Below are 22778 nucleotides of genomic sequence, written 5' to 3' on the forward strand. Positions count from 1 at the left end.
AACTTTGGCTCTTAGAGAGAACCGCTCAGCTCAATTGCAGTTCTCCCTCCTCTCGTCACGTGAGTGTCTTTTTACCCCTAAATATATCCACTGGCATCTCCTAAAGCCATTCTCCTACGTAACCACAATTCCACTATTAAAAACAGAAGAAAATTAACCAGCCTATGTTCGTATCATCTCATTTCTGCTCTCTATTTCAGATTTCCCTGATGGTCTCATGTGTTTGATAACTATTTCTTTCCAACCTGGGTTTGCTTAAGGCTCACACATTGCATTTTGCTTTTCTAACTCCGGAATTTCTCTTACTCTAGACCAACCTGCCTCCAATCCCTCCTGTTCAGCTCTTGTTTCGGGACATTGACTTTTAGAGGGACCAGACCAGTTTTCTTATAACCTTTTTGTTGACACTTTACCTGGCAAGTGTCTTGCAAATTGAAGATTTTAAAAGTTCTTTAAACCTAAAATGGTTATTTTCTAGGAGATGTGTTGCCAGATTGTCAGATGTTGCACCTGATATTTTCTGTAGCTAAAATATTTTAAAAGAATCTTTATTTACAAAAATAAGGCAATTGTAAAATGTTAGAACAATTCAGAAATACAGTTGGCCCTTCGTATCCACAGGTTCTGCATCTGCGCATTCAACCAACCTTGGACTGAACATATTTTTTAAAACAAAATTCCACAAAGTTCCAAAAAGCAAAACTTGAATTTGCCAAGCTGGCCAACTATTTACATAGCATTTACATTGTATTAGGTATTATAAGTAATCTAGAGATGAATTAAAGTAGACGAGATAGGTTCTTTGCAAACACTGTGCCATTTTATATAAGAGACATGAGCATCCTCGAATTTTGGTATCTGCTGGGATCCTGGAACCAATCCCCCTGCGGATACAGAGGGATGACTATGTGTGAAATATAAAATAAGAGTTCCGTTTGATACCATCACCATGTAGCCCTGAGATAACAGTCATTTTGGTGAAGTTGTATGTTTTTTTTCCCATTTATTTATTATAAAAACCGATCATCTGTACACATTGTTGTGCAGTTTCCTTTTTTTTTTTTTTTTTTTTTTGCAGTTTACTTTTTATCTCACTAACTGCATTGTGGATTGTGTCATGTCAAATATGTAGCTGAGATGGTGTTTAGTGGTGCCTGGGATAAAAGTGCACCAAGCCAGCCACATTCCTTCCTAGGTGTTCAAGGCGAGACACACCCGAATGTAAAGTGCCCGGCCCAGGATGAGAAATGTGACTTGTGCCCACAGAGCAAATATTTTTCTCTCTTTGAGGCTCTCTAGCTAATATAGGAGTTGAATCTTGGTGTCTTCTGCCCTGTGTTTTAGCAAGTTGATGGAATGTGGGAGTAGTAAACTCTTAAAGACTCTGTATTTAAATTCTGATACTCTTTTGTTTTTCTTTTCTGGGTGGGTCCCTCCATATTTTTTTCTGCAGATACCAGGAGATCATCAGGTTGGCCTACCTTGCAGGTAAACATGATACTCTGCCAACATAAAGTGATTTAGAAATGTTAATCTATTTTACCAAGCCCAAGTCTCTAGCATATGTATTTTAAGCCATCATAAAATACCTACCTGTCACGCTAAGGAATGTGCCGAGGGCAGGCATCAAAGAATGGCCGAGGGAGTCTCAGGAGTGTGTTTTACTGTGTTGTAGGGTTGTGTCCTGACAACCTCTGTGAGGCCGGGGGGTACTGACGAGGAGTGATTTCTAAATATTGAAGCCATTTAACTTATGAATGCAAGAATTCCTACAAGTAATTATTCCTGTTTGTCTATCCAAGTGTCAGGGCGCTCAGAGGTAATTCTGTGGATAAAGGGCATAAAGGCTGCCTGACTTAGGGAATCAAATTAACAGAACAATCATATGAGCGAGAGATAGTCCTTTGCACTTCATGGAGAACAGAAAGTTGAACAGAGAGACCGTGTGGACATTTCTGGCTTCTTTGGAAGATAAGTTTAACGAGCCTTCCAGTGAGAGAATTGCTGGCACAGGGCGGAATGGTAAAGCCGCTTTTACTGTTGTTATTTTGTTCTCGTGTTGTCCATGGCAGTAATGTCATCGCTGCCGTTTGGTGGGACATCCGGGTGTCAGTAAATCTTGTTATTAGTAAGTTAAATTATCTGTAATTTGGTGATGGGCTTTTGCATCAAGAATTCTGTAAAGGAACAAAATGATTGTAGGGTGGTTCCCCACATCTGTCTAAATATCTGGTGAAAAAAGGATAGAGTTGTGATTTTAAGTGCATTAAAAAATTCATGTATTAATTTTTTTTGAAAAAAAGTTGCTGAGTAGTTAATCATTAATTACTAATTTATAATTAGTTAATAATTAAATGCATATTCACTCCATTTTCTATCATGCAGTAATAAAGTAAATAAGAAAATAAGTATAAATATTAAAATAAGGGCTTCCCTGGTGGCACAGTGGTTGGGAGTCTGCCTGCCGATGCGGGGGACGTGCCCCGGTCCGGGAAGATCCCACATGCCGTGGAGCGGCTGGGCCCGTGAGCCGTGGCCGCTGGGCCTGCGCGTCCGGAGCCTGTGCTCCGCAGCGGGAGAGGCCGCAACAGTGAGAGGCCCGCGTATCGCAAAAAAGAAAAAAATTAAAATAAACGGAAATAATGTTAATGGAAGTAAAGAGGCAGTGTTACAAAGAGTGAGGAATCAGATAAGATTTTAAGTTCAGGATCAGGGAATTGCTTAAATCATTGAACCCCACTTTTTTCATCTCTAGAATAGGGATCGTACAGTCGACACCCAGAGGGTTGTTAATGGGGCTGAAATGAGATAATACATTTAGAAATTTTAAAAAGAAGTTCAAATTCTACTCCTGCTTTCTTGAGCAGACAGGCTTGTACGATGAAAAAAAGCATGTGAATCGAAGTCACATAGACACTGGTGTGAAGGCAGGCTTTGCCGTGTGCATTCTTAGATGAGTTCTTTTAATCGCTCTGAGCGTCAGTTACTCTAGCCATGAAGTGGATCTTATCATATCACCCTTGTAAGGTAAGGTCAAGTGCACGGGTTTGACCAAGGCGCTTGGGAGCAACAGAGTCTGCTGGCTCTTGAATCTGGGCATTCATCTGTCAGGGGCATATGCTTGTGTGTGTGGAATATGTGCTGCCTGGAGCTTGCCTTCCAAGTGATGACCTTGCTGCTGCTTTTCTGTTTGCAGCGACCCTCCAGAGCGCCACGCCGGGCATGGACGCCTTTTTCCGCACTTGGAGGAGCACGGGTGCTAGTGTCATCGCCCAGTCACAAAGCTGCTAAGGCCGTCTCAGGGGCGTGGGCGTCAGGACAGGAGGGCAGCATCCGAGGGCCACAGAGCCATGCCTTTCGGCCTGAAGCTCCGCCGGACCCGGCGCTACAACGTCCTGAGCAAGAACTGCTTTGTCACCCGCATCCGCCTGTTGGACAGCAACGTTATCGAGTGCACGCTGTCTGTGGAGAGCACGGGGCAGGAGTGCCTGGAGGCGGTGGCCCAGAGGCTGGAGCTGCGGGAGGTAAGGGTGCAAGCGTGGTGGGTGGATGCGCCGGAGCTCAACCCCAGGAACCAGCCGCCTTCTCTTGGCACCTGCCAGGCTTTTCAGCCTCAGCCTGGTTTCGAAGCATCCTGTTATTCTTAGCATGGCCTAGATCTTAACACCTTTCAGTGGATGCAGACACCTGCTCTGATGTTGTGAGAAGCAGGGACACCCCCTAGAGTTTGCATGGGGCACGGGCTGGGGGTGGCAGCACCCCTTTGCTTTCAGCCCATGAGGAGGTTGTAATGAGACTCTCCTCCCCAAAGCCATTTACTCTCTTTAAAAACAATCAAGTGGGTAACTGGGGTTTTGGCATTCCGGCTGCATATCAAGGAGAAAACCACATAAGCGGTGGATGCAGCTGCTTTTTTGTTTGTTTCCATATTTTCCTCTTCAAAGAGGGAAAAGAGGGAAAAAAAGAAAGAGCATTTAAAGTGAGCATGACCAGCGAGGCTTTTTTTGTGGGAGCTTGTAAAATGGGGGTTTTGTTCCTTTTAAGATTCCTCGTGACCTTGTTTTCTTTGGGCTTTAAGCAAACCCAGGGTTCACCATTAAGACAGTCACGTTATCTCTCTTTAGAAGAGATTCTTAGAGCAATGTGCCCTTTGTAACCAGCAAGCCCTGCTTTTTTTTTTTCAGTCTTACAGACATTTAGGACAAGGGACTTTTGAGAGAAACCCCCTCAAGCATTTGTGTCTTGGGAGCATATCGCATGTGGCGTATGGGCTGGTAGGTAAGGGGGTGTGGTTGAAAGGTTGCCAGTGCTGAAATGACGGCAGACCCCTGAGAGTCAAGCCTTCCCAAGGGCAAGGAAGAGCTCTGTGATTGTCCTGGGCCCTGTGACACCATTGCCCAGTTCTCAGGGTGATGCAGAAGAGGGGAGCGGTCCCTATTGAAAGTGATCTTATTTGATCTCTTTGCTCACCGCTCAGGATCCACCCTCCTTCCATTTGCACAAAGGAGTTGGGGGTCAAGGAAGGTCTTCCTCTCCGCTTGGCATCTTCCACAGGCTGCCTCTTATCCTCTGGGGGACTGTTTCACCTGAGCACTTCTGTTTCCTACTGGTCTTCGTGTTTATACTTTAGTTTCAGTGTTCAGGCCTTCCTTTGACATTTATCTTCCTGCAGAGGAGACTGTCCTGCCCAACAGGTATATGTAGCTTGGTAGCTGGCACAATAAACATGTGAAATGTTCTGACCTTGCTGGTTGATAGTTGGCTCTTTTTTTTGCTTCTTGGTACACATACTTAAACATATGTGTGTGTATCGGCGTAAAGGAAAAACCTTAATGCTGTCCTCAGTTGGTCAAGAGGCTGGTCTAAATGCTCATAAAAATTTTCATTATAGATCATTTGAAAATATATGCAGTGGTTTTACTTTTGAATATTCCCAGTAACTTAAATGAGAACAACTAAATATTCTTTGCATGCATTAGAAGCAGTATGGTATGTGGTTAAGTAGTTATAAGTGCAGGCTTTGGAGTCTTAAACTTGAGTCAAGTTATGGTTCTGTCACTTACTAGGTAACCTTGGAAAAGTTATTGAACTTCTCTGGAAATCAGTTTTCTCAGCAATAAAACGGGAATAGTGATACTCACCTCACTTACCTTACAGGGCTGTTGTAAATATTAGAAGAGATATAGTATGGCAAATGCATAGGGCTGTGTCTAATAATGTATAATTGTTCCAATTTGAGAGTTTTGAAAAACATTTTTCCGTTAAAGAAAATACTGAACAACTGCAATGTTCCAGACACTGTTTTGGGACTTGGTGAAACTAAGATAAATAAGTTGTAATTTTTCCTTCAGGATATGCACAGACTAATAGAGGAATCCAGCATGTAAAAACCAGCTAAGACTGAATGTGATCCACACTAAATGCAATGCAGGGGCTGGCCTGAAAGACAGCGGCTCTCCTTAGAGTTGTGCAGTGCACGGCCTGCTCCACTGAACACCGCAGCCCTAGCTAGGGGAGAGGAAGCCTCAGTGAAATATGAACAGAGCCCTCGCATTTTGAACAGGGACTTGAAGGATGCCCAGGAGTTCAGTAGGTGGAAAAGAAGGCATGTCATTCTGGGCATGGGGAGAAGGCATCTCTGTGAATCACCAGGTAAAGCCAGAGTGTAAGGTGCATAGTGAGGGGTGTCTGGAGATGTGTATGATAATAATAATTAAGTTCCAGCAGAGTGTTGTTTCTCTCAGTGAGAGGGCAAAGGTCAACCCTGGATTATCCCACAACTGGGTCGTCACAAAGGACAAAGCAGTGAAGTCCAGATTCTACCGTCAGCGTGTGTTGCAGGGTGATTGATCTTCTAATGCTAAGATGGGGTTTGCGTTTAATGTTGGCTTTATTTTGACATGCTCTAAACAGGTGCATCCACATTAGAACAAATCACTTTCTTTTTTGGTTTTATGCTTTCATTCTGTGACACATCACATTGAAGGTATTGGCCTTCTGTGAAACAGTCCTATAGAAAGTCCTCTTGAATTGAAGGATGAGATAGAGCAATGTAATACTTTGTTCTTCATTTGCCCAGACACACCTCAAGGAGGAATGCATGCCCCACCCAAGAGCAGAGGGGAGGGTGTGAACACAGGGTCTGCCACACTCACTTGACTTTGTATGTGGGTCATTTTTCAAATAGGGCTGATGGTGCTTTAGAGAAGAAAGAAAAAATTCATCTAAGATACAATGAATTGTTTAGTCTTTATGAAGTTTTGGAAAGTAGAGTGTGGTGAATATTTGGCTTTGCCATTAGAAGTGTTCTGTAGTTTAGGTGTACCCTAAACTTGACGGTAGATTTATATTAGGAAAGGAAAACTAATTTTGATTTAATTTTTGATCTATGTTAATTACAATTTATGTTTTATTAGATAACTTAAAAATAGATTGTAGGGAATTCCCTGGCAGTCCAGTGCTTAGGACTCCATGCTTCCATTGCAGGACACAGGCTCCATCCCTGGTTGGGGAACTAAGATCCCATAAGCTACACGGTGCGGCCAAAAAAAAAAAAAATTGTATTTTTTGAGGCAGTTTTAGGTTTATAGCAAAACTGAGTGGAAAGCACAGAGAGTCCCTTATATCTCCTGTCCCCTCCCCACCAGGCACCCCCACTGTCGACACCCCGTACCAGAGTGGTCCATTTGTACAGTCAGTGGACCCACATTAACACATCATATGTTCAAAGTCCATAGTGTAGGTTAGGGTTCACTCTTGGTGGTGTGCATTTTGTGGATTTTGACAAACGTATAATGACGTGTGTCCATATGGTAAACTTTTTTTAATGTAATAAACTGATTTCTTAAACAAATGTTATATGCAAACATTAATTGAAAAGTATACATGTTTCAGCGTTAAACACATATTCCTCTACCAACAAAATGAAATGTCACCCTGAGTCACCTTGGGTCACCAGAGGTCTCAGTTGACTCGCTGCTAGTATTTGACCGTGTCCTGTATGACTTTATCCTCCTGTTACTGAATGCAGGTTCATGTGCTCGATGCACAGTGACGCCAAACAAACCGAAACGTCCGAGTTTGGAGCAAAGAAAGGTTTATTGCAAGGGCCAAGCAAGGGGAACAGGTGGCTCCTGCTCAGAAATCCCTGAACTGATATGCTAAACGTTTTCAGGGTCAAATTTGGTTTTGAATGCACAGCTGTGCTGCCATTTCATATGGCATCCAGAGTGCCCAGGCCTGGCTTAGTTAGCAGACACAGTCATCCCCTGGGGAAGCAGAATATGACGGGGTCCCTGCTCCCAGAAACCCTGGAGTTGCGAGAATAGGAAAAACAAGAAACAAAACAAAGAGAACAGCCTGTGCCACGGTACAGAAACAGGAAAGAACATGGAATTTTCAGGGAAGGGCAGAGTGCAGTTTGCACAGATCTGTGTGTGTGTGTGTGTGTGTGTGTGTGTGTGTGTGTGTGTGTGTGTAGGGGTCATGGAGGGGAGGATAGGAGTGTGGGTAGGTAGGTGGAGTCTGCTTTTGAAGGGTTTGATGTACCTGGCTAAGGAGTTTTAACTAGATCCAGTAGAACATTGTTTCTAAAATGTGTCCCAAAAATAATTAAAATAATCACCACCTTTTAAGGTACCACATGTTGTGCTGAGCGCCTTTCATAGATCATCTCATTTAATTTTTCTAACAAGTCTGTCAGGTGGCTATTCTTGCTGTCCCCATTTTATGGATGGGGAGACCACAGTGTAGTCACTGGACTGGCTCCAATTCAGGTAGACTGACTCCACCATTCTAATTCCCAGGGATGTGTAGTGGCAGAGAAAGGGGATGTGGTAAGATGCTTTGGGAAACACTCTCATAAGTTCTGCAGTTAAAAAAATAAATGTATTGAGCTCAGTGTTTCACAATTAATTTAGCCTTCTAGTAAATACTCTTCCAATCGTTTGGGTAATAAAACACTGCCTGGAGGTGGAAAGCCATAAAAAGATTTCAAGGTGAAGCATGACATGATCACCTTGAGTTTTAAGAAAAGAACCAAATAGCCGAAAAACAATGGGGATTGGGTGACAGGAGGAACAGAGATGCTAATTAGGTGGGCATAACAATAACCTGGCAAGAGGAAATAACGTGAACCCTTTAAGAAAAAAAATTTTTAATTGTTTTAAATAAGTTCGGGGAAAAAAATTAGGTATGAGTTTCTGGCTGGGAACTCTATTTAAAGGAAGAGGCTCGGGAGATACAGGAGGCTCAGAAAATTAGAATTCTGATAATATAGTTACAATATGTTTGGATCAATGGATTTCCTCTTCCCCAAATGAAATCTTAGGTGGAACTTCAGTATGTAAAATGGAGCTGCTCTGTTTGCTGAGGGGGTGGATAGGGTATCTGGAGCCCCATCTCCTTGTGCCCTTCCCACACACGCCCCAACATGGCTTGAAAAATCATTGCCCTAGATTACGAGAGAAATAGCTAAAACAATGTTGCCTTATGACTAACTTTATCTTTAAAAAATAAATACATGGAGAAACAGCAGAGTTTAGTGGCTAGGAATGAGAGTTCGGACCAAACTGTCTGAGTTTGAATCCTGGCTCTGCCACTGATTTGCTGTGTGATCTTGAATAGTTACTTAACCACCTTGTGCCTCTGTTTTCTCATCTGTGAATGAAGATGGTAATAGTAGCAGCCTCCATAAGTTGTTGGGAGGATTAAATGAGTTAGTTTTTGCAAAGTTGCCACCGTATCTCAGTGCTGGGCACATAGGAAGCACTTAATATGGCGGTCCCCTCTGCAAAACACTACTCAGGTCAGACAGAGAAAGAGAAATATAGTATGTTATATGCGGACTCTAAAAAGAAATGATACAGGGACTTCCCTGGTGGTGCAGTGGTTAAGACTCTGCCTGCCAATGCAGGGGACACGGGTTTGAGCCCTGCTCCAGGAAGATCCCACATGCTGTGGAGCAACTAAGCCCGTGCACCACAACTACTGAGCCTGCGCTCTAGAGCCCGTGAGCCACAACTACTGAAGCCCACATGCCTAGAGCCTGTGCTCTGCAACAAAAGAAGCCACTGCAATGAGAAGCCTGCACACTGCAACGAAGAGTGGCCTCCACTCGCTGCAACTAGAGAGAGCCGGCGCATGCAGCAACAAAGACCCCAACGCAGCCAAAAATTAAAAAAAAAAAAAGAAAAGAAAAAGAAATGATACAAATGAACTTGTTTACAAAACAGAAACAAACTCACAGACTTAGAGAACAGAACTTATGGTTATGGGGTGGGGGGAAGGGTCGGGGGAAGGGATAGTTAGGGAGTTTGGGATTGACATATACACACTGCTATATTTAAAATGGGTAACCAACAAGGACCTACTGTATATAGCACAGCTCAATAATATGTAACAACCTAAATGGGAAAAGAATTTGAAAAAGAATAGACACATGTAAATGTATACCTGAATCACTTTGCTGTACACCGGACACCAACACAACATTGTTAATCAACTATACTCCAATATAAAATAGAAAGTTTAAAAAAAAAAAATAAGACACCACTCAGGCTGTCTAGACCCCCTACAGTCCCTCCAGAGTCTGGGCTCTCACCCTTTTGTAAGTCTGCTCATTCCATTTTTAGATGGCTTTGATCATTAGAAGCTATGATCTTCCACTGAGCCAGAATCTTTCAGTTCCTTGAACAGTTATTAATTTCAGATTGCGCTGCCCAGTAGGATAGCCCTTGGCTACATGTGGCTATCGAACACTTGAAGCGTGGCTAGCTTGAACTGAGATGTGCAGTAAGTATAACACACAGCGGATTTTGAAGACCTAGTATGAAAAAAAGTTAATATATCTCATTAGTCATTTTTATAATAGTTACATGTTGAAAGCATAATATTTTGAATATACCATTTTCTTTTCTTTTTTAATTTATTTATTTTTGGCTGCATTGGGCCTTCTGTGCTACATGTGGGCTTTCTCTAGTTGCGGCGAGCGGGAGCTATTCTTCGTTGCAGTGCACAGGCTTCTCATTGCGGTGGCTTCTCTTGTTGCGGAGCACGGGCTCTAGGCATGCGGGCTTCAGTAGTTGTAGCACGTGGGCTCAGTAGTTATGGCTCGTGAGCTCTAGGGTACAGGCTCAGTAGTTGTGGCGCATGGGCTTAGTTGCTCAGCGGCATGTGGGATCTTCCCAGACCAGGGCTCCAACCCGTATCCCCTGCATTGGCAGGTGGATTCTTAACCACTGTGCCACCAGGAAAGTCCCTATACCATTTTAAGTAAAATTTGTTAAAGTTAATTTTACTTCTTTAAACAAACTTCATTAAAATTAATTTTACTTCTTTTTACTTTTTAAATGTAGCTACTAGAAAATTTTAAATTACATATGTGACTTGGGGACTTCCCTGGTGGTCCAGTGGGTAAGACTCCGTGTTCCCAATGCAGGGGCCCCAGGTTCAGTCCCTGGTCAGGGAACTAGATCCCGTTTGTATGCCACAACTAAGTTTTAATGCTGCAACTAAGAGTCTGCAGGCTGCAACTAAGAAGCCTACATGCCGCAACTGAGTCCGCAGGCTGCAACTAAGAAGTCTGCGTGCATGCTGCAGCGAAGATCCCACATGCCACAAAAAAGACCCAGCACAGTCAAAATAATAAGTAAGTAAATAAATAAATAAATAAATAAAACGAAGTGTTAGCATAATAATTTTTAAAAATTCAGGTCACATTTTAAAAATATCTGGCTCACATTATATTTCTACGGAACACTGCTGTTCTAAGAAAAGCAAGGAGGCCATGTTAATAGTAATAAGGAATATAAAGAATTCCAATAAAACATAAAGATGCTAGAATTATTTCCTTTAGGGATAATCGTGGCTCTACTTTTAATTAAAAAATAATAAATGGAGGAGGGATAAATAATTTTACACAGGTACGTGAGAATACTTTTCATGACTATATTCAAGGTAGAGAACTGTTGTTTTATTAGGAAATTCAGCACTTTGGGGAAGAATAAATTTGATAACTCTTGGGCCTCTTCTAAGGCTAAACTAAGAGCCCTGGTTTTTAAAGGAGCCTAAAAAAAAATCCATAACCATTTCATAGCGTTGGTGATTATCCTCTAAGTTATTCCCCTTTTCTTTTGCAAATTTATATTTTCATCTTTACTGAAAGCTGATTTATCCAGAGCTATCAGCTATGGTAGAAATGTCTCACATTTTGCTCTTTTCATAATGGCTAGAGCTTACAAAGGTACAGAATCTTAACATGCATTTCCTTTCATCAGAGTAAAGCTAACCTACATTAAGGACATTTCTATGGTTTGATTTTATGTTAATCTTTTGGGAATTGGAAATTTATCTGTGATAATGGGAGTACTCGAACACTTCATTCCCTGGCCCTGTCAGATAATAGTGGAATTTGCTGTATTTTGTAGCTAGCTTAAGCATATCTATATATGTTTGTATTTGCAGAGGACTAAAATAATCAACCATAATTAAGAACTGATTGAAGAGTACTCTGCTGGGGAAATTTCTGAATTTTGCATTGCTTTTTGTCTTTGTAAAGATTATGATGTGAAATCTTACTAGCTTAATGTCAATTCTGTAAGGTAAATTAGTGCCAGTGTCTGTTTTCTAGATACAGAGATTGTAGGTGAAGTAATCCCCTGGTCTTCATCTTTATGTATATTCCGAGTGAGTCGTGCAGCCTCAGAAGAGTGAATTTTCTTGGCTATGAGATTTGCCTCTTGGGTCTGTGTTACTCTGCAGTTTCTTTTCCTGTACTTTTATGAAAAGATTGACTAGGAAAATGAAGATGGTGCAGTTGTTAATTATAGACGTGCCAGTTATAGAAATCCCAGACTATCCAGAGCAGAGGTTGATTGCACACAAGTTGTTTTCTGCAGTTATCCAACTGATGTATGGTGGTTTATTTTCCAAAGCATTTGGAATGTAATTGCGCGAAGTGCTGTTTTCAGAGTCTGTGTCTCGTCACCTTTTGGAGTATTTTCTATGCGTCTGTGAAAGTTTGAATGCTTGTATGTAATTCCTATATATTTTATGTGAAGGTGTCTCAACCTCTTTGTTTCTTAATTTACAACTGAAATATACTGGCTACGACAGGGACCCTATTACAACCTAATGGAAAGTATTTTAAACTTTTGCTTCTGGATGATTAACTCTTCAGAATGCTTGAGATAAGATCGTGGATTTAATCCCTAGTAATTGCCAAGACTGTGTCTGTAACCCTTATAAATAGTTAGCATTAAATCTGTGTCATTGTCATAAAACTAGAAAAACAAGACCCTCAAAAAATATGTTTCCCTATTAATAGCTACCATGGGGGATAACACCGTATTTACAAATAAATGAAGAAATCAATCAAAAACATCCCAAACTGTTTTTAAAGGCCTTATTTACTACAATCTTTTCATGATACCAGAAGAGGGCTCTTATTATGACACTGAAGGATTCACATGCCAATCTGCCACTGAAGAAACCAGCCTATTTTTGAGGGCTCACATACATTTATCCTTCCCTGTTAAAATGCAAAACTCCAAACCAAATAAACCAGGGAGCTACTCATATGAAAATGACAATTTCTGTGGCTCTTACATTATTTTTTTAGTAATGCAGTTTTGCATTTTTAGCAATTGATTCAGAGATGTGATTCCTTTCCCTGGGAACCGGTTCTTCTGTCTTTTCTTTTTAAAATAAATTTATTTATTTAGTTATTTGGGGCTGAGTTGGGTCTTTGTTGCTGTGCGCGGGCTTCCTCTGGTTGCAGCGAGCGGGGCCTTCTCCTGTTGTGGAGCATGGGCTCTAAGCGCGGGCTTCAGTAGTTGTGGCTCGCGGGCTCAGGAGCGCAGGCTCAGTAGTTGTGGCGCACGGGCTTAGTTGCTCTGCGGCATGTGGGATCTTCTCGGAGCAGAGCTCGAACCCGTGTCCTCTGCATTGGCAGGCACAGGGAAGCTGCACCACCAGGGAAGCCCTGTCTTTTCTTATTGCAATGAACTCATTGCAGAATTGATGGCACCAGAGCTGTTTTCTAAAGAAAACTAGAGAAATAAAATGGGATTTAGAGCTCACACAGAGGTATCCTGAGGATTAGATGGACCTGGTTTATGTTTGGTGCTTTGGAGATAAACCAAACAAGTGTCTCAGGCATTTTCTTGGGCAATATGGTGGAATCCTTTTGGTCATGGAGGAGGTAGACATTTCTACCATTTCTATTTGGAATCCACCACATTTCTTTCAACCATCTGGCAGTGTTTAGCAGTGAAGCTCAGCTTTCAGAATTCAGCTGGAGTTGAAATTGGCAAGTCGCTTATGAGCAGGCCTGGTGTGGTCTCAGCTGGGCTTGATGGGAGTAATGGCCCCTTGGCTGGTACACAGGAAGTTGATTGGTGCACGTGTTAGTTTAAGTGAGTGGTTAGGTTCTGATTCCATTTCCTGTGATGCATTTTGTAGACATGGCTGAATAAATATGTTGCCTTGTGAACTTGAACAGAACAGGGTAAGAACTTTGAGACAGGGTCTTTCTCCTCCATTGAATACTCCAGAGCAGGGATGTGGCTAGGGGAAGAACGGGGGGGCGGGGAGGAGGGGGAATGGAGAAGGTTACTTGGGGCAGAGCTTCACAAAACAGTGTGCGGATGGGGATCTCATAAATGAACTTTCCTTCCTCCTAAATAACTCAATACAGCACTTCTAAAACTAGGTCGTTCTGGCCGTAGTATGTAGAAACTGTGTCCTCCAGATTACCTGCCTCTGCATTGGAACCCCATTTCTTGAATAGTTAAATAATTGTTTCATTGGATAAATGCATGGTGAGTCACCCAGAAACACCCTGTGTCCTCTGGAAAAGACTGTATTGCAACAACAAAAATAGCTTACGCCATGGATTAGGTTTTGGCATTGGAAGTGGTTTACCTTGTTATTTGGAATTCTGTACTGTTAATTATGGCTCAAGACTATTATCATACAATGATTTCCTTTGTATCTCATCATCTTCCTTTTCTGTGTGTGCATGGATGTATCTTTGTGCATGCGTGTATGTATATGTGTACTCCATGGAATATTCTTTCTCTGGGTGGTTTTTTTTTTTAAATTTATTTATTTTTGTCTGCGTTGGGTCTTCGTTGCTGTGCGCGGGCTTTCTCTAGTTGCGGTGAGCGGGGGCTTCTCTTCATTGCGGTGCGTGGGCTTCTCATTGCGGTGGCTTCTCTTGTTCCGGAGCACGGGCTCTAGGCATGCGGGCTTCAGTAGTTGTGGCACGCAGGCTCAGTAGCTGTGGCTTGCGGGCTTTAGAGCACAGGCTCAGTAGTTGTGGTGTATGGGCTTAGTTGCTCCGTGGCACGTGGGATCTTCCCGGACCAGGGCTCGAACCCGTGTCCCCTGAATTGGCAGGCAGATTCTTAACCACTGCGCCATGAGGGAAATTGCTTTTTTTTTTTTTTTTTTGAAGCGGGGAGATCAGGTCTGGTTTAATGATTGGGTGGGAATGAGAAAAGGAAATTTAAAATACCGGCCTTCAAAGCATAGGAGAAGTAAAAGTTAAATCTTTTTTTTTTTTTTCTTTTTCAAAATCAATTGTAGAATGTTTATGCAGTTACTGTGGACCCTTTATAGTTTGAGTGTTACTAATTTGAGTGAATGTTACAATTTGAATGAAGTATGGACCATAAAATCATACCTCCAAATGTGAAGACTCCTTTTAGTGAAAGATAATAAATCATGGTTGGCTTGTTAAGCAATTGCAAAGTTTGCCCTCCCTTTCTCCACCTATGCTTATAAAAGGGCTCTTTTTCGACTAAAATAATTATCACATAGCCTGTCACTGTTTACATATATTACCTCATTTATCATATGCAAACTCACTACTAGCCATCTACAATATGGTGGAATACCCTCATATGACGCTGTGCTCCATGAAGGAATTCAATATAATGCAGGACTGCCTGGGACCCTTTTCAGACGGTTTATTAAGTACCCAGATTGCCTCATTTTAAGGTTAGCCTAAGCCCACATGATAGATCCCCTAGGAAAGCATCAGAGTGATATTCCAGTGTCCCATAAACACCTATAATGAGACTCTAAAGAAAATCTTCGGGGAGGCACTGCTTTGTGATTTTTTTTTTTCTTATACCTTTTAGATTTTTATGTTCTTTATAGGCCTTCCAGCTTCTGCTTTTGCTTGCTTTTTCTCCTTTATCTTTAGATAACTTCTGTTTTCTTTTTTTAACATCTTTATTGGAGTATAATTGCTTTACAGTGTATTGTTAGTTTTTGCTGTATAACAAAGTGAATCAGCTGTATGTATACATATATCCCCATATCCCCTCCCTCTTGCGTCTCCCTCCCACCCTCCCTATCCCGCCCCTCTAGGTGGTCACAAAGCACCGAGGTGATCTCCCTGTGCTATGTGGCTGCTTCTCACTAGCTCTCTATTTTACATTTGGTAGTGTATATATGTCCATGCCACTCTCTCACTTCATCCCAGCTTACCCTTCCCCCTCCCCATGTCCTCAAGACCATTCTCTACGTCTGCGTCTTTTGACTTCTGTTTTCTGATTCTGTGGTCGATAGAGATGCCAATAGCACTGATGACAAAGATTCTTGAGGCTTGCCTGCCTTCACTTTCTGAGGATGATGATCATGGTGATAACAGGAGCAGCAACCAAAGTCACCATTTATGAAGTAGTTACTTAATGTGGGCCACGCACACGTGGACAGGCATTATCTCATTTACACCCCTAACAGCCTGTGGGTGATGGTTGTAATCACCATCCCCATTTTACAGATGAGAAAGCTCTGAGACCCTCGGAGGCTCCATCACTTGTATAAAGTTATCAAGACAGAGAGTGTAAAAGCTGGGAGATGAACTGACTTCAAAGCCTATTTTCTTTCTGTTCAGCCACATTTCATTTCCCCTACGTCATCAGTCCTATTGGAACAACTAGTGGGCTCACTGGAGCTGGGAAATGAACAATAGGGTCAGAATTCACTCAAGCAAGTTGGTCTAAGTTGATAGAAATATAACCTCGGCTCTGTTCATTGGCATTTTGTTGCTCAAGAAATGCATAGATTTCTGGTATGGACTTGCCCTTCGGAAAATCATGGAGGAAATGGTCCCATCTGAAAGTACACCCGTTTAAAAATATCCTTTAGAGTATTTTGGGTCTGCAGCTTTATGTAGGGAAGGATGTGTCTGGTTTTCTGGTAAAGTCAGAGTCAAAACTTGATTACAGATTTTGGTGGGGTGGTGATGGGGATTGATCTATAGTACTGTTGAGGTGGCAGCCAGCTGGAGTGGGAAGGTCAGCGCAAAAATGCCTTTGGAAATTAAACATTGTAATGAAATGATTCCTTTGAAGGCGGCTTTCCAGGTGTGCTGTAAACCATTCTAGGCTATAATTGAAATATAAAAGAATGCTTCTAAAGCAGTGATCTATTTTTTAGCGACTGTTGTGCTAATCCTGAAATCCTAGCATGAATTAATGTAAAGACAGGATTGGATGCATAAAAGTACCTGTTTTAATCATTTAGCACGTTGTTCAAAACTAACCTGGTTGAGGCTTCAAATCTAAGGGTGAAAATCTCACTCATCTCTCAAATCCCCCCATCATCTGCCAAGAACAGCCACCAGGGGATCCTGTGGCAGCTGTGAAGAGGGGCTACTTCCGCTCCCCCTGCTTAATGCCGGGGAGAGATTCCCTGCAGTTCATGTATAATGAAGTGGTCGAGGCTGATGTTTTTTAAAAGTACTTCATTAAAGCTTAAACAGTGAATCAATTTTCTGTTCCAATCCGGTACTGTATGAAAATATCTACACTGCTGAAGCTTAACGCTGGCAGAAGGTTTCATCTTTGGAGTTGAACAGTAAGTTACTTTGTAGCAGGTGAGAGAGCTGTGTTTGCCCCTGTTCCTGCGCAGAGCACAGGGAAGTGCTCTAGCTAGCAGTGGCACAGGGAAGTCAGCCTTGAGATCTTAGAATAAGTCCACACTGTCCCCACTCTGCATCACCCCCGCTTACCTAGCATAGGTGCATCAGTACCCACATGTACAAACAGCAACAATGGGTAGGAATACTGCATCTGGAGACTCAGGGTAGATTACAGTACTGGGTACCTGTGGTTTCTTTTCATGTGTCCCAAAGTTCAAAAGTAAAAGCCGGATCCTTGTGTACGGGCTGAGGCACCGAAGGGGAGGGAAGGTGCTGGAGTCTTATTTCCTGTGTGGTCTCAGGATGCCCCTTGTAAGCATGAACTGACGCTGTTTTATCCTTTTATCTAGACGCACTACTTTGGCCTTTGGTTTCTCAGCAAGAGCCAGCAAGCACGATGGGTGGAGCTGGAGAAACCTCTGAAGAAACATCTGGACAAATTTGCTAATGAGCCTCTGCTTTTCTTTGGAGTCATGTTTTATGTGCCAAATGTGTCGTGGCTTCAGCAAGAGGCCACAAGGTAGGTACATTTTTTCCTCCGTGTTCCATGTAGGATGTGGATTAACTGTGAGGCTTCAGATGAAGTAGATGAGCTGGTTGATTTAGGGGTGTGTGTGTGTGTGTGTGTGTGTGTGTGTGTGTGTGTGTGTGTGTGTGTGTGTGGTGGGGGAAGAGGGTGGCGTAGTTGGGAATTGTTTACCAGTTGCTTTGCAGCTTTAGAATTTTTGTTTGGATCCATGTAGCTAACCCCAGCGGCTCCCTGTACTGCTAGTGAGGTAGCAGTGATCCTGAAGCACGTAGAATTTTGTGTCTAGCAGCGTAGACTGTGGGTAAAATCAATATGCTAGGATTTCATGAAAAATTAACCACCTAAAACCGTTTGGTCCAGTCCTTCCCTCAAAATGTCCCCAAACACAATGCATCATCAGACTTTGGATTTGAGGATTGAGAAGGTAACTGAAGATGGGAGTGGAGTTGAGGAAAGCGCTGAGAGGGCAAGAGTTTTGGTTTCGTGGGTTGAATACGAGGAGGCAGGAAGCCAAGGACAGAGCGATCTGGGGATTAGCCCCGCCCTCCTGCTCATTGGCTGCTTTACCTGGGAGAGAAACCACGTGCCATCTTTGAAGTGATATTCTTCCCTCATCTGTAAAGTGAGGGATTTGAATGAGTCCCAAACGTTCTGATAGTCTGCGATTCTGTGAATGAAACGAGTGCGTTTTTGTTGGTGTTCGTTAAAATATGCAGGTGGGGGGAGTGTCTCCTTATCATTCTGTTATTTCCGGTACTGAAGGGAATCGCATAAACCCTCTACTTTAAGCCTTTTACTTGGAACATGGCATTCAGAGTGCTTGGGAAGCAATGTCAGCGGCATCCCAGGTAGAAGGAACAGTATTCTACTTGATTATTGCATGTGTCATTTCTTAGATTTTAAATTTCTGAAATAAGGATGCAGTTGAAATTTTTATTTACATTTTAAGGTGATAGTGTCCATCTTCTTCTTTTTTTTAACCCAAATCCTTGTTAAATAGGTGGTATTTCTATAAACACAGGCCATGAGAGAGCCGACAGTCTGACCCGGGAAACCTATGTTAGTCTTTCAGGTGTCATTCATTTGAAGCACTTGATTGTGTACCATCCTGCACTGTTTTCAAGTGATTTCATTTATTTAAGTCCTTTCTGTCCAAGAAATTATCTCCTCAAATCTCCTCAAGTCAAATCAAAGCAAGATGATTTCCTCCAGCTTTTGAATCCTTGAGTACTTTACACAGTGTTGGGAACACAGCATTAGGGTAAATAAGAAATACTTGCTGATTCATGGCTCTTGGACCATTAAATGCAAGAGAATGAGTGCCAAGGATGAAACATGGACTATAAATTAATGCATATTGGGAAAAGTACAGCCCGTAAGAAAAAAAAAAAATGAAGTGGTGTTCCTCTAGACAGATATATTCTGTAAGGTCTGTTCAGGAAGAGCAGTTGAAATGGTGAGGGACTCAGAAATTGTGCTTTATGAAGTTAAAGAAAAAAAAGCTTGTTTAAGCTTAGAAAAATGAAGACTTGCAAGGGTACAGTAGCTGCCTTTGGACTCTCATGGGGAGGGAATTCTGTGTCAGCTCCAGAGTACAAAATTAGGGCCGGTAATAATGAAGTTCAAGGAGTTGAAAGACTTTGGTTATCTGGCTCGACATAAGAACAGACTTTCTAATAATAAAGCCATGTAAGAGTGGAGTAAGCAGACTTATAAAAGGGCAAGAGCCCCAGTCTCTGAAAATGCTGTAGCACAGAGCGATAGCCCATGTAGTGTCTTGTAGAGGAGACCGCCATATTGGGAAGAATGTTGGAATCATCAGTGGTTCTCAAACAGACCAGGGCCTGCTAGATCGTAATTACCCGAAGCATTTATTATAAATATGGATTCTAGGGCCGCACCAGAAGTCTGAACTGGAATGTCTCAGACTGGGGTTCACGAGGATGTGTTGTTTAAGGTAAACAATATTCCTCAGGTAGCTCTGATGTTCATTCAGACTTGGGAATCAATAAGTTAGTTAACCTCTAAAGCTCTTTACAGTTTTAGATTTTCCAGATAAGTAAACTTAATGCTGCATTATTTGATTGTCAATATTTGCATTTATAAGCTGAAACAAAAAGTGTTTAAATATCAGAAACTGAGGTATAGAGTAGGAACTTTTGAATTTCTTTTTGCTCAGTTAGGTTGGTTCATTTAAGAAGTTTGATAAGGAAGGAAAGAAGGGTTTTTCAACACAGGATTTTGAAGCAAACTCTGTTACTGTTGTTTGATCAGAAAAACTAACAGAAAATAATTCAAAACTTTGAAGGACATTTTTTAGACTTAAACATTGGAACTAACCTATGTAGATTTCAGGTATAACCTTCTCTTTATGGGAAAGGATGTTTAAAATTAGGAGCTGGTTTGCCATGAAGAGTTTTTTTTGGTCCTCCCCCTCCCCCCCCCAGCATTGCAGGAATTTTTGTTGTCCCAAGGGCCCTAAAACTGGAATGTGCCCCGGGGGGAGGGGCGGGGGGGGGGGGTCAGAGCAAGGGAGGTGGAGAAATAATAGAGAAAAGTGTAAATAAAGAAAGGAACATTGATAGAGGGAGAACAAAAAGAAAAAAGAAGGGAATTCCCTGGTGGTCCAGGGGTTAGGACTCAGCCCTCTCACTGCGGGGGATCTGGGTTCAATCCCTGGTTGGGGAACTAAAATTCTATAAGCCACACGGCATGGCTGGGAAAAAAAAGAAAGAAAAAAGGAATACATATACTTGGGAAGATTGAGGGACACCAACAATGACCCAGGTGTGATCCACTGAGACTCACCTGGGTTTTAGGCATATAGACTAGAGGGTAAAGGAGACTGGTTTGAACAGAATAAGAGTTTTAAGTGCTCAAGGTTTCTGGGTTTGATATTAGAGATGAATAGAAGAGCTGAATTCAAGGTGAAGAGTGCTACCAATTGTCATTAGGAGCCCTTGGGAATCTGAGCCTTCCTGGGAGGTTTTCGAAGCATCTGGGGTCTCAACTGAATATTGAAACTGTCTTCCAGGCAGAGCAGCCAAGGAGAAGCAGTGGCGGCGGCGGCGGGGGGGGGGGGGGAGGGGGCCGCGGGATTCCAGAGGAATGTTTGACAGAAGGCCCCGGCAGCATTCATGAGGAGCTGGTTAGTGGCTCACTCCCCAGTCAGCCCCTGTTACCTGAGTTACCAGGCATCTCAGGTGGAGGTGGGCTTTGGCTTCTCTGAGAGCACCTGGGATCCGCAGCATCTGACACAGAACAGTTAGTCTTTGTGATGCCCCGCAGAGTAAGATGTTTGCATAGATTAGAAATAGAAATCTGTCTTTCATTGTGGGCAACCCTTTGGAGGAGGCAACCATTCAACCATCTGTGCTTAAAAAATAAGCCTTTGTCTGGAGCCAACCACAGTTGTTTTCACCCAACACATGTTTGCAATGGTTTGGCTACTTCTCTTTGAGAGTAAAACAGGTTCTATAGCATTAGTCGGGACCAGCCATTTCTTTTCTGATTAAGGACAAAGAGCTTGGAATTAATACTCTGTGTGTGTGTGTGCATGTGTGTGCGTGTGCACACGCGTGTGTGCAAGCATGTGTGTGAACCCATATAAAGACACACGGGGGTGAAAGAAAGATATATTTAAAAGACGTGTGTTTCATTTCTCATCTTCAGACAGTCTACCCTTGAAAACTTGCAGGTTAACACAGTATTTGGAACAATACAACAAAAATTGGAGAAGAATGTTGATTGCAAACTGTTTAAGAAGGTGATTGACTTAAGATTATCAAGTCCAGGTTTTTTAAGTTAGAAAATCGAGAATCTTTGTTTTTTGACATTAATTTTGATATGCTTTGTCTCATCTCGTTTCCAGGATATGACTTTTGCAGAACAAATCTCTTCGTAAGTGAGGGAAAAAGGCCAAGATACTGTGGGGAGTAGGGGACGACATGGACAGTTCAGGACCTACGTTTAGGTGGTAACTGAATAGAAGACCAAAGATATCAAAAGGAGAATACACACAGAAGTACACATAAAAGGGGAAAAACAAAACAAAACAACACTCCCGATAGTCTTACAGAAGTGTGAAAAAGCTGGTGAAAAGGACACACTAATAGACAGATGGAAGATGAGTCATGAAACCATAGGAATTAAAGAGATTAGGAAGAGAGTTTGTTAGCCCTGTTCCAAACTGTAAGATACATTACCTTGGGGCTTTAAAAATGTTAGTTTTCCTCCTTTGGTTAAAATGACTCGAGAGATGGGGCCACCATATTTTTTTCCGTTTTGCTTTGTTTCTCATCTCCCTTTTTGCCAGCTTATCTGCTCAGCAAAGGGACTGGCTAGGAGTTCATCTTCCCCCATCCTGTCCTCCTCCTGACTCAAAGGAAAGATTTTTGTAATGTGTTTTAATGATGTGCATAGCAACAGGCTCATTATAAACACATGGTTTTCAGATTTTTTCTGGACACAGAAAGAAAAAAGATGGTTTGTGAGAGGTGGAGAAATTCTTAGTCAAACAGAAGGATCCTTAATAATAGCCAGGGGAAACCAGAAAGCTGTTGGCCACGATCACTGCTTTTTGTTTAGGTCTGGGGTTTTTCCAAGTCTTCCTCCAGTGAGGAAGTCCCTCTTTAGTTTTTTCAATACTGAAGAGAACACTTTTAAGAGAAAAAGTAATTTTTGAAGAGTGAATTGGCTTCAAGGTTGAAGTTGCTGACTGCGTACATGGTTTCTAAAATTTTCAATTCTGGGACATTTTTCTGTTATCAGGACATGTTTGTCTTTGCATTATCCCTGTTGAATGGTCTGTTTGCATAGTGCTAAGGGGCTTTTAATTGTCCCAATGAGGGCGGATAACCTTTCCTGCTTTTCCAGAACACATTTGTAGCCTGCTGTTGAGTTGCGGCCATCCGCCTTCCTAGAGGTAAGCATCGTTTTGATGCAAAGCAGTGGAACCACTGCTGTGGCCAGCACAGTTGCTCTACCGGCCAAGGACAGTCTTGACACATTGTGGAATTCTGGTGGAAACTTCGGGTCTGGGGGACCTGTTCCAAGCTCTCTCCATCTAAGAGGGTGCTGCCTCTGTGTTTTCTGCACTTCTCAGCCTCTGTGGGTCACTCTACTCTTGGAATCACCGTTCTCCTTACACGTCTCAAATTCTCTAAAGTACTGGACTATGAGGCTATATTCTAGTCTGCTCGGTAAAGCTGCCTAGCAGTTCTTTCCAGAAGGATTTTGAAAAATACTTAATCTCCGTATGGGCTTGTAGGGGGCATTCTACAATGTTAAATGTAGCTCCTGTCTGGGAAGAAC

General features: G+C 42.3%; 1 protein-coding gene across 1 annotated transcript in view; it reads left to right on the top strand.

The window, feature by feature from the left end:
* Window positions 1-3350: 3350 nt before the first annotated feature.
* PTPN14 (protein tyrosine phosphatase non-receptor type 14) overlaps window positions 3351-22778 on the top strand; it is a 100573-nt gene continuing 81145 nt past the window's right edge. Inside the window, exons 1-2 of the mRNA XM_065881421.1 lie at window positions 3351-3524; window positions 17287-17456. Coding sequence (XP_065737493.1) covers window positions 3351-3524; window positions 17287-17456 — 344 coding nt within the window. The remainder of the gene's footprint in view (window positions 3525-17286; window positions 17457-22778) is intronic.

The sequence above is a fragment of the Phocoena phocoena genome, chromosome 1 (genome assembly GCF_963924675.1).
Source record: "Phocoena phocoena chromosome 1, mPhoPho1.1, whole genome shotgun sequence".
Classification (NCBI taxonomy): Eukaryota; Metazoa; Chordata; class Mammalia; order Artiodactyla; family Phocoenidae; genus Phocoena; species Phocoena phocoena.